Consider the following 12,057-nt stretch of genomic DNA (forward strand, 5'->3'; position numbering starts at 1 on the left):
TGTTCAGCAGCAAGCAGGATAAATATCTGAAAGAATTTCCTATGGTTAGCAGCAACAGGACACATGGAAGTGGGGTAAGGTGTGGAGGGGGGGGGGGGTGGAGACAGAGACTCCAGAGCGATTAAGCGTCAGAAGCGGAGGGGCAATCTGACTGATGTTTAGAGTATTACAAATGGCAGATAATAGATAGCAATAACAGTGGTAGATAGACATTTTTTCCCCTACAGTATCAATATCCTATACTAGAGCTTATGCATTTAAGGTGAGAATAGAAACATTTGAGAGAAATGTGCAGAGAAAATTTTTTTGGTAGGTGCCCAGAGTGTGCAGCCAGGAGTGGTGGTGAAAGCAGATCTGGAAGTGGTGTATTAAGAGGGTTTCAGATAAGCATAAAAGAACATGCAGGGAATAGATATGGATCACGTGCAGGCAGAAGAGATTTCATTTAATTTGGCAATACGTTTGGCATATTGTGTGTCAAAAGGCTTCTCCTGTGCTGTACTAATCCATTTTCTACAGTATATTGTTGTGTATCAGTAATATTTGAGTACTATTGTGTGTATATTTTACATACATGTCTGGTTAAGCATTCTTTGTTGTTTAAATAATTCATTAAGGTTATACGTGCGAAGTATGGAAATGGCACACGTCATCACGACACCATGTCATACGTGCATGCCTCATTTAAAAATAAAGACAAGGTTAGATTTGCATTCCTGGCTCTTGTTTTCCTTTCAATTAGTTTCTGTTTTGGGTTACAAAACTTAAGAATGGTGAAGAGGAAGGTTTCAGCAAACTTGAAACAACTATCTACCTGTTGAAGAGGAGTGTGACATTAGAGCTTAAAAAAAAGCGCAGCGAGAAACAGTCAAGTTTAAAAAACACACAGCGCATGCTTTTTTTCCTTCAGAACAGCACATTTTATTCACAGAATTAAAGATGATAGAGTTTAAAAAGAAAGGCAGAAAACACAGGAATTCACGGGTTCATAAACAGTGAGAACCAGGTAATTAACAAAAAAGCAGAAATAGCTGGCTATATCAGACAGATTGACATGTTTGATTACACAATAAATAACCGGCTCATGTATACTGAGCAAATTGAGCAGTATTTTGAAGCAAGTGAAATAGCCAATGAGAAGCATGTGCCAGTTTTGCTGAATGATTTGGGTTTAAAGGCATAAAGTTTGACTGCTCCAACCAAACCAACCAAAATGAGTATTTTGATATTGTGAAATAATGCAGGAACATTTAGAACCAAAACAATTGTTGACCGACTGCAGAACACTTTAGGTTTCATAAGCGGAATCAAAATGAATTGAAGTACATTTCAGTGTATGTGGCTGAATTGAAGTAGTTATCTGAGCATTGTCAGTTCAGTAATGGGCTTAATGATGCACTGAGAAGGCATTCTAACTGAAAAATGACTTCTAACTGAAGCACAACACAAGTTTAGTGTCCATTTTCAATTGGCAGATGGGTGTTCCACTAACATCGGCATCATATGCAAAAATGGGCTCTGTTTCCTGGAGGATACAATTTCAAGATCGAATTCAAGAGGACACCTAATCATGGAAATGCCGATGGATTTTCCTGTTTACCCTTGGAAAAGGAAATAACTGAAAAATTTACAAGAGGACACTCCTCTTGATATATTCTCCCTACTGCAAATCAAAAATCTCCTTATTACAGCAAAGATGATCCAAAGGGAAACCAGAAAAGACCTCACATCTCAGATCTATGTGGCTCAAAACATCTGAAATGTGCTGCAGAATCTCTAGCTCCCCCATTTTTACCAGAGCCAGGATGAACTTGCCCTTGACAAGGGTCGCCTTATGTGGGGACTGAGAGTTATAGCACCATTCCACAAGAGAACCGAAGCACTAGAGCAGCTACATGCCGGCTAACTAGGCGTGGTCAAAAAAGGAAGTGCTGGCTCAAAGCTTTGGTTGGTGGCCTGGGAATAGATCAGCAGATCGAGAATCTTTCCATGCACTGTTTGGGATGCCAACACATATAAAGATGCCGAGAGCAGTGTCTTGCTATTCCTGTGAATAGCTTACATTGCCACGGCAGAGGATTTATGTCAATTTTGCCAGACCATTCGCGGGCACAAATTTCTTGGTAGTAGTGGACGCAGCTACAAAGTGGTCAGAAATGTTCCCAACGGCCTGTACTACAACATTGTACAGTGAAAATGTGTTGGGTGTTTTAGAATATTGAGTCAGTGGCAATGGACCACAGTTTGTTGCAGAACAGTTTTGGCCATTCCTGAAAATGAATGGACGAAGACAAACTACACCTGCACCGTACTACCCAGCCACAAATGACTTGGTGGAAAGGTTTGTCCAGAGTTTAAAGAATGCATTGCCTAGGATGTCAGCAGGACACACTACATTGACACTTAATCAGAAGCTCACCAATTTCCCCCTTGCATATCACAATGCAACACACTCCACATCCAACAATTGACCAGTTACGCTGTTCCTAGGTCGCTGTTTGTGCTCACACTTGGATCTCCTCAAACCCTAACTCAGGAGGAGGATGCTGGACAAACAGCTGAGACAAACTGATGGCTCCTCAAACAAGGAGGTTTGAGGTTTCACTCCTAGATAAGCAGTTGTGGCGAGGAACTACAGAAGTGATCAAAAATGAGCACTTGGAATGATTAAGGACAGAACTGGACCACTCTCCTACACAGTAGAGATGATGTCCGATGTCATCTGGGGATGACAAGTCAATCAGTTGAGAAGAGCAGATTCAATTGTTAGAGAAGAAAGCTGGCCAGAACTGTCTGAACCACCTCCTGCAGTCTCAGAGGCAACTCCTATAACACTATGGAGGATGCCCTAGAACCTGAGATGTTTCACAGTCATGAGTCTCGCCTGCCAAACAGAGTAACCCTTTTGTCAGGAAAGCTTATCCCACAAGACAGAAAATCCTCCACAGCGATTAAATCTTTAGGTCTGAATGGGAGAATTTAAAATTTACTATGCTGTGGATGTCTATATAGTAGCTGTATTATATAGAGTATGTACAGTATATGTTGAGATACATTCCATAGAGCAACACACACAAAATGCTGGTGGAACGCAACAGGCCAGGCAGCATCTATAGCAAGAAGTGCAGTCAACATTTCGGGTCAAGACCCTTCATCAGGACTAACGGAAAAAAGAGATAGTAAGAGATTTGAAATTGGGAAGGGGAAACCTGAAATGATAGGAGAAGACAGGAGGGGGGAGGGATGAAGCTAAGAGCTGGGAAGTTGGTTGGCAAAAGAGATACAAGGCTGGAGAAGGGGGAGTATCATAGGATGGAAGGCCTTGGAAGAAAGAAAGGGGAAGGGGAGCACCAGAGAAAGATGGAGAAAAGGCAAGGAGTTATTGTGAGAGGGAAAGAGAGAAAAAAAAATTAGGGACGGGGTAAGAGGAGGAGGAGGGGCATTAACAGAAGTTAGAGAAATCAATGTTCATGCCACCAGGTTGGAGGCTACCCAGATGGAATATAAGGTGTGAGTGTGGCTTCATCTCGACAGTAGAGGAGGGCATGGATTGACATATCGGAATGGGAATGGGACGTGGAATTAAAATGTGTGGCACACCAGCAGACTCACAGGTGAAGTGTCGCCTCACCTGGAAGGACTGTCTGGGGCCCTGAATGGTAGTGAGGGAGGAAGTGTAAGGGCAGTTGTAGCACTTGTTCCGCTTACAAGGATACGTGCCAAGAGGGAGATCGGTGGGAAGGGATGGGGGGGACGAATGAACAAGGGAGTCGCGTAGGGAGTGATCCCTGCGGAAAGTAGAAAGTGCGGGGGGGGGGAGGGAAAGATGTGCTTGGTGGTGGGATCCCATTGGAGATGGCGGAAGTTACGGAAAATTATATGTTGGACCCTGAGGCTGGTGGGGTGGTAAGTGAGGACAAGAGGAACCCTATCCCTAGTGGGGTGGTGGGAGGATGAGGTGAGAGCAGATGTGCGTGAAATGGGAGAGATGCGTTTGAGGGCAGAGTTGATGGTGGAGGAAGGGGAGCCCCTTTCTTTAAGAAAGGAGGACATCTCCTTCGTCCTGGAATGAAAAACCTCATTCTGAGAGCAGATGTGGTGGAGACGGAGGAATTGAGAGAAGGGGATGGCATTTTCACAAGGCCAGAGGAAGCAGGATCTCCCAGTGGCCACACATTTTAATTGCACATCCCATTCCATGTCAATCCATGGCCTCCAACTCAGGTTAGAGGAACAACACCTTATATTCTGTCTGGGTAGCCTCCAACCTGATGGCATGAACATTGATTTCTCTAACTTCCGTTAACACCCCTCCTCCCCTTCTTACAACATCCCTAATTTTTATATTTTCCATCTCTCTTTCCCTCGCACAATAACTCCTTGCCTTTTCTCCAGCTTCCTCTGGTGCTCCCCTCCCACTTTCTTTCTTCCAAAGCCTTCCATCCCATGATACTCCCTCTTCTCCAGCCTTGTATCTCTTTTGCCAATCAACTTCCCAGCTCTTAGCTTTATCCTTCCCCCTCCTGTCTTCTCCTATCATTTCGGGTCTCCCCCTCCTACTTTCAAATCCCTTACCATCTCTTTTTTCCGTTAGTCCTGACGAAGGGTCTCAGCCCGAAACGTCGACTGCATTTCTTGCTATAGATGCTGCCCAGCCTGCTGCGTTCCACCAGCATTTTGTGTGTGTTTCTTGAATTTCCAGTATTTCCAGATTTGTTCATGTTTGCATTCTATAGAGTTGAGTTTACAGCTAAGTGGGAGGAGTGTTGTATATTTAATATTTCCAGAAATATTTGAGTAATATTGTATATATTGTTTGATTAAGCATTCTTTCTTGTTTAAATAATTCATTATGGTTATACTGTATGAGCAAAGTACAGGAACAGTATACATCATCTGTGTCATAGCATGTCTCACTTAAGAGTAAAGACAAAGTTAGACTTGCATACCTGGCTCTCTCATTTGTCTTTCAATTAGTTTTTTTAAGTTTTGGTGTTACAAAACATAATATACATGTTCTATGTAGCATTGAACTAGACAGCTGACGAGTTATGGCCATTTTGTGGTCACATGTGGTCATTAACCTGAAGTGCCTCAAAGGTTGATGACTGGCCAACAAAGACTGGACCATAAAATCAAAATCATACAACACCAAAACAGGCCCTTTAGCCCAACTCGCTCATGCCAATCAAGGTGCCGACCTGAGCTTGTTCCATATGCCTGCACTTGACCCATATCCTGCTAAATCTTTCTTATCCATGCATCTCACACGTTTTAAAGGTAATTGTACCTGCCTCTACCTCTTCTTCTGGTATCCCATTCCACATCTCACCATCCTCTGTGTGAAAAACTTCAAGTTCAAGTTTATTGCCACCTGACTGTACACATATATACAACCAAACGCAGCAACATTCCTCCGGGCCACAATGCACCCACCAAACATGCATCACACAAAGCATACAAATGAAAATATTATACTATTAGTTAAAAAAAACTACAATTCAAAGTCACATAGTAAAATGCAGCACAGGTAAACAGTAACCAGCACACTGTCCTGGTGACGAGACCTCGGTGGTGGCAAGTATTCATTGGTCTCACAGCCTGAGGGAAGAAGCTGTTGTCCAGTCTGGAAATCCAACCCCTGATGCTTCTGTACTTCCTTCCTGATGGTAGTGAGTCAAAGAGATTGTGGAATGGGTGGTAGAGATCCCCAGCAGTGCTTTGGGCCCTTTGAAACACTCCTGCTAAACGTCACACAGCGGTTTTTACTGTCCTGTGTAGGGTCTTGCATTCCGATGCCTTGCAGCTTCTGTACACAATGATGCAGCCAGACAGGACACTCTTATCATGTTCCTGTAGAAGGTTGTTAAAATGGGGGTGGGGTGCCTCGCACATCTCAGTCTCCCCAGAAAGTGTAGATGCTGCTGCGTCTTGACTAGTGAGGAGGTGTTGTGGGTCCAGGTTAGATCGTCCGTTACATGCACACCAAGAAAGTGTGTGGTTGTTACAAAACAACATACATAAACTGATGTATAATGGAAAGTGGTCGACCTGTGCCTTCCTGAAGTCCACAATTATCTCTTTGGTCTTGTCCACGTTGAGACACAGGCTGTTGTTCTGACACCATTTGACAAGCTTCTCTACCTCCTTTCTGTATACAGAGTCATCACTGTTGCTGATGAGGCCAGCCACTGTAGTATCATCAGTGAATTTGATGACATAGTTTGAGCTGGATCTGACACTACGGTTGTGAGTCAGCAGCATGAACGGCAGTGCACTGAGCACACAGCACTGGGAGGGGTCTGCGCTCAGCGTGAGAGAGATGAGGTGTTGTTGCCGACTCGGACTGACTGGGGTCTTTCTGTCAGGAAGTCCAAGATCCTGTTATAGAGAGGGGTGTTGAGTCCCAACCAGGACAGTTTACCCAACAGCCTCTGAGGGATGATTATGTCAAGCTGAAGTCGATGGACAACATCCTGGCAAACTTGCCCCTCAAATCTTTGTATCTTCCCCTGTCATCTTAAACCTATCCCTCTAGTTCACACTTCCCTACCTTAGGAAAAAGACCAGTCACCCTGTCTATACTGCTTATGATTTTAGAAACCTCATTCCTGATTTTATAAAAGGCCACTCCTCAGCCTCCTTTGCTCCAGGAAAAAAAGCTACAGCCTATCCAATCTCTCCTTATAAACTGAACCCACCAGTCCACACAACATTCCTGTGAATCGTTTCTGGGCCCTATTAGCTTAATACAACCTTTCAATAGTGTGGCAACCACAACTGCATACAATCCTTCAAGTGTTGTCTTATCAATGTCTTACCCAACTGCAACATGACATCCAAGCTCACGTACTCAACTCCACAACCAAACAAAACAAGCACACCATGAGCTTTCTTCACCACCTTATCTACCTACACAGCCACTTTCAGGGAACTATGTTCAGTACTTGAACCTTAAGGTCTCTCTGTTCTACAACACTCTCCAGGGATACACCATTCACAGTGAAAGTCCTGCCCTGGTCTAACCTCCCAGCAATGCTTTGGGAAGTTAAACTAGAATGCAGCTCTGGATTTCTTTTGAAAGCCAGCCTAGATGTTGTCAGCAGGGCTCCAAACTTGGCTACTGCAGCATCTTAGATGGAACTTTTACCAATTCAGTACCGGCTACAGACTTGACAATAATCTGCCTAGCATTATCTTCCCACTATAGTCCTCCTAAAATGTCACTCACTCCCCCGAGTGCTACTGGGATTAAGGTCAGAGTGTGATGCAGTTTAGTCGGCACCCTGTCCACAGAGGCTTCAACTTCATGCAATCTTCAGATCATGCAGCTGGGAACTTGTGATTCGACATGCCCAGGTTTCATGTCAAAAGGCACTGAGGGAAGTAGGGAAGAAAAGCAGGGAGAAGGGGATGAATTCTGGCAAGGGTGCCAGGCAGCAGGTGGTGAGGGTGCACAGAGTGCAAGAGAGGCAGTGATGGGAGAGCAGAAGAGTTGAGGGTTGGAGAGGTCGGGTGAGAGAAATGGGGAGGAGAGGACACACGTGAAAGGAGTGCTGATAAGGAATTGTGTGGCTTAAGAGAATTTGTGGGGGGGTGCTAGAAGAATAAGAAGCGGCAAATAGAGATTGGTGAGGGAGATTTTGTGGGGAGCTGCTGGGTGTCCACAGAAGGACAAGGTGAAAGGGTGTTAGGGATTGAGGAATATACTGGGTGTACTGGAGTTAAGGGAGTCAGGGAGAGGGAGGAGTCATGACAGAGAGGTGTGTGGGGGTGGTGAGGGGAGGAATTATGGTGGGACAGGTGTGGGCAAGTCATGCCGGGTCTAGTGGGGCAGAGCAGCTGTACGGGGGGGGGGGGGGGGAGCGACGGCAGAGGGGTGGGAGTCGTGTTGGGGGGGGGGGTTAAAGAGTCCTGGAGGGGGAGCGGTGTCCTGGAGGGGACAGAGGGAGAGATGTCTCTCTCTCTCTCTCTCTCTCGTGCATGGGGGGCAGTGTTACAGTGTTAGGGGAGATGTCCTGGCAAGGGGAGTCCTGGCCCGCATGGGGGGGGGGGGGTATGAGGGGATGGTCTCCTGGCAAGGGGGCTGTGGAGGGGGGGGGATGCAGTGTTGGGGGGTACCCTGGCATGGTTGTGGTGGGGTGGGCGGAAGTGCGGGGTCCTGGCCTGGGGTGGGGGTGTCCTGACGGGGGGTGGGGGCCAGAGGAGTTATTGTGGGGAGGAGGAGAGGAGGAGTTTGGCCAGGCAAGGGGAATTTGGGAGTGGACCCCGGGGGGGGGGGTGACAGACGGGGTGCTGCTGATGTCTCAGTGCCTCTCTCCACTGCAAACGCAGGCAACTCATCGCCCGCCGTAAGTCGGCGCTAGGAAAGTTTGCGCCGCCGGATCCAGGCCTTACCTGCATCCCCGGCACCGCCACCGCCACCGGCGACTGAGCCATGGTCCGGAGCCCGTACGGAGATGGTCGGGCCGGCGCGGCCGACAGGGGAAGTCCGCCTCTGCCTCGCTCCGAGCTGTCGCTGAGCTGGAGATCGCGACCAACTGCCCGCTCCGACCGGAGAGTCTCCACTGTGAAACTTGTCCGACTTTTCCTTCTCTTTAGGCCGTTCGCCGGCTCCGGGTCGGTCGATCCGTCCCCGTCGCAAAAGAAGCTGCGTTGTGAGAGCTTACATGTTCCTTATGTTGTCCTCACCCCCTGCTCTAACGCCATGCTCTGCCTTCAGATGTCTGCCCTCCCTTTCTCTTTCTCTCTCTCTCTCTCTCTTTCTCTCTTGGGTGGAGTTGCAAACTCCAGGCACGTCACTGCGAGCTCACTTTCCCAACTCAGATCTTCACCCAGTAACAGGAGCAAACCTCTGGCCCCTCCCTTCCTCCGGCATCTCGCTAACACCTCTACAATGGAACCTTAATTTCCAATTCCAGTTTGATGCTGAACATGAATTAAAGTGATAAAATTGAATTTAAGTTCTGTTGTCTCTCCTCTGAAGCTAGAACTGAAAAAAATATTGGCTTTGAAATGCCATTCGTAGGTGGAAGTGATGTTTGAAGTAATTCTGATATGTTGACTGTCTTAGATGGAAATTAATTTGCAAAAATATTAGCGTTTTTCTCTGCAGGTTGGTTGGTGTGTGAGAGGGATTGAGGAATGTGTTTCACACGTGGGGATTGTATAGAGTTAACACAGAACCTTTCACCTTTTCACCTCTCACCTCCCCACCTCTTACTTCCTCCTCCACCCACCTGGCTTCACCTCTCAGACCTTCTAGCTTGTATTTCTTCCCTTCGCCGTCTTATTCTCGCTTTTTCCACTTCCTTTCCAATCCTGATGAATGGCCTCGGCCAGAAACGTCGACTGTTTATCCATTTCCATAGATGCTGCCTGATCTGCTGAGCTCCTCCAGCATATTGTGCATGCAGCTGTGAGAGCTACTAGCTCACAGTGCCAGTAAACTAGGTTCATTTTTGTCTTTGCATGCTGTCTGCACGGAGTTTGCACATTCTCCTCGTTACTGCTGGTGTTTCCTCTGGGTGCTCACGTGATAAGTTGGTTCATTATTGTATTATGTACTGAAGTACAGTGAAAAACGTCTTTTCCGTACCATTTATACAGATCAATTGTTGAAAACAATGCACAGAAGTAGGTCTTGGCCGGAAATGTCGACTGTGCTCTTTTCCATAGATGCTGCCTGGCCTGGTGAGTTCCTCCAGCATTTTGTGTGTGTTCCTTTGAAGTAGTACAAGTAGGTAACATAACAAAATGCATTATTTACAAAGAAAGTGCAGCGTAGGTAGATAGGTGCGATGCCGTGACGAGGTAGGTTGTGAGGTATAGAGTCCATTTCATCGTTCAAAGGAACCGTTCAATACAGGATAGAACATAGAACTCTACAGCACATTACAGGCCCTTCGGCCCACAATGTTGTGCCAACAATGTACCTTACTCCAGAAACTGCCTAGATTTTCCCTAGCGCATCGCCCTCTATTTTTCAAAGCTCCATGTACCTACCTAAAAGGCTCTTAAAAGACCCTATTGTATCCACTTCCACCACCACTGCCGACAGTACATTCTGCACACCCACCATTCTCCATGAAAACCTAACCTCTGACATCCTCCTTGTACCTACTTCCAAGCACCTTAAAACTATGCCCCCTCATGTTAGCCATTTCAGCCCTGGGAAAAAGCCTCTGCCTATCCACACAATCAATACCTCTCAACATCCTATACACCTCTATCAGGTCATTTCTTATTCTCTGTTGCACCAAGGAGAAAAGGCCAAGTTCACTCAACCTATTCTCATGAGGCATGCTCTCCAATCCAGGCAACATCCTTGTAAATCTCCTCTGTACTCTGTCTATAGTATCTACATCCTTCCCATAGTGAGGTGATCAGAGCTGAACACAGTACTCCAAGTGAGGTCTAACTAAGGTATTATAACATTACCTCACGGCTCTTGAACTTACTCGCACGGTTGATGAAGGCCAACACACCATACGCCTTCTTATCAACACTGTCAACCTGCGCAGCAGCTTTTAGCATACTATGGACACGGACCCCAGGTTCTCACTGATTCTCCACACTGCTAAGAGTCTTATCATTAATTTTATATTCTGTCTTCAAATTTGACCTACCGAAATGAACCAGTTCACACTTATCTGGGTTGAACACCATCTGCTACTTCTCAGCCCAATTCTGCATCCTATCAATGTTGCACTGTAACCTCTGACAACCCTCCAAATGATCCACAACACCCTCAATTTTGTGTCATCACCAAACTTACTAACCCACCCTTCTACTTCCTCACCTGAAAAATCACAAAGAGGAGGGGTCCAGAACAGATCCCTGTATAACACTACTGGTCACCAACCTCCATGCAGAATATGAACCATCTACAACCACCCCTTGCCTTCTGAGAGCAATTCTGGATTCACGAAGCAAAGTCTCCTTGGATCCCATGCCTCATTACTTTCTGAATGAGCCTCGCATGGGGAACCTTATCAGATGCCTTACTAAAATCCATATTCACCATACCCACTGCTCTACCTTCATCAGTGTGTTTTGTTACATCCTTAAGGAATACAAACAAATTCGTAAGGCAAGACCTGCCCTTGACAAAGCCATGCTAACTATCCTTAATCAGATTATGTCTCTCCAAATGCTCATAAATCCTGCCTTTTAGGATCTTCTCCAGCAATTTGCCCACCACTGAAGTAAGACTCATTGGTCAATAATTTCCTGGGTTATCTCTACTCCCTTTCTTGAACAAGGGAACAACATTTGCAACCTTCCAATCCTCTAGTACTTCTCCCGTCCCTATTGATGATGCAAAGATCATCGCCAGAGGCTCAGCAATCCCCTTCCTCGCTTCCCACAGTAGCCTGGGGTACATCTCGTCCGGTCCTGGTAACTTATCTAACTTGTTACCTTTCAAAAGCTCCAGCACATCCTCTTTCTTAATGTTTATACACTCAAGCATTTCAGTCCACTGTAAGGCATCCCGATTATTGCCAAGGTCCTTTTCACTGGGGAATACTGAAATAAAGTATTCATTAAGTACCTCCACTACCTCCATGCACACGTTTCCACACTCACTGCTGATTGGTCCTATTCTCACACAGCTAATCCCTTCCCCCGACACAATGGCCATATCCCACTATCTTCCTCATATTCATGTATCTATCTAAAAGCCTCCAATGTATTTGCCTCAACCACCAGACCAGGCAGTGAATTCCAGGCATCCACCACTCTCTGAGTAACTCACGACATACTTACCCCTCACATCCCCTTTGAACCTACCCCCTCCAGTCTTCAATGCATGCCCTCTGGTATCAGACATTTGTACGCTGGGAAAAAGATACACCTTGTCTGTTCTATCTATGCCTCTCATAATCTTATAAACCTCTATCAGATCTCTCCTCAGCCTCCGTGAAACCAGAGAGAACAACCCAAGTTTGTCCAGCCTCACATGATAGCAAGTGCCCTCTGGACCAGGCAGCAACCTAGTAAAGCTCTTCCGTACCCTTTCCAAAGCCTCAACATCCTTCTTATAGGGGTGACCAG

The 12,057-nt window shown here is 46.1% G+C and overlaps 1 protein-coding gene and 1 long non-coding RNA gene across 2 annotated transcripts in view; one reads left to right on the forward strand and one right to left on the reverse strand.

Moving 5' to 3' along the window:
• stk26 (serine/threonine protein kinase 26) overlaps positions 1 to 8,820 on the reverse strand; it is a 105,782-nt gene extending 96,962 nt beyond the window's left edge. Inside the window, exon 1 of the mRNA XM_072270399.1 lies at positions 8,398 to 8,820. Coding sequence (XP_072126500.1) covers positions 8,398 to 8,439 — 42 coding nt within the window. The 5' untranslated portion in view covers positions 8,440 to 8,820. The remainder of the gene's footprint in view (positions 1 to 8,397) is intronic.
• A 258-nt stretch (positions 8,821 to 9,078) lies between these two features.
• The window catches only part of LOC140204081 (uncharacterized), a 38,747-nt gene continuing 35,768 nt past the window's right edge, over positions 9,079 to 12,057 (forward strand). Inside the window, exon 1 of the long non-coding RNA XR_011887517.1 lies at positions 9,079 to 9,693. This is a non-coding gene — a long non-coding RNA (uncharacterized lncRNA). The remainder of the gene's footprint in view (positions 9,694 to 12,057) is intronic.

This window comes from Mobula birostris, chromosome 10 (assembly GCF_030028105.1).
Source record: "Mobula birostris isolate sMobBir1 chromosome 10, sMobBir1.hap1, whole genome shotgun sequence".
NCBI lineage: Eukaryota > Metazoa > Chordata > Chondrichthyes > Myliobatiformes > Myliobatidae > Mobula > Mobula birostris.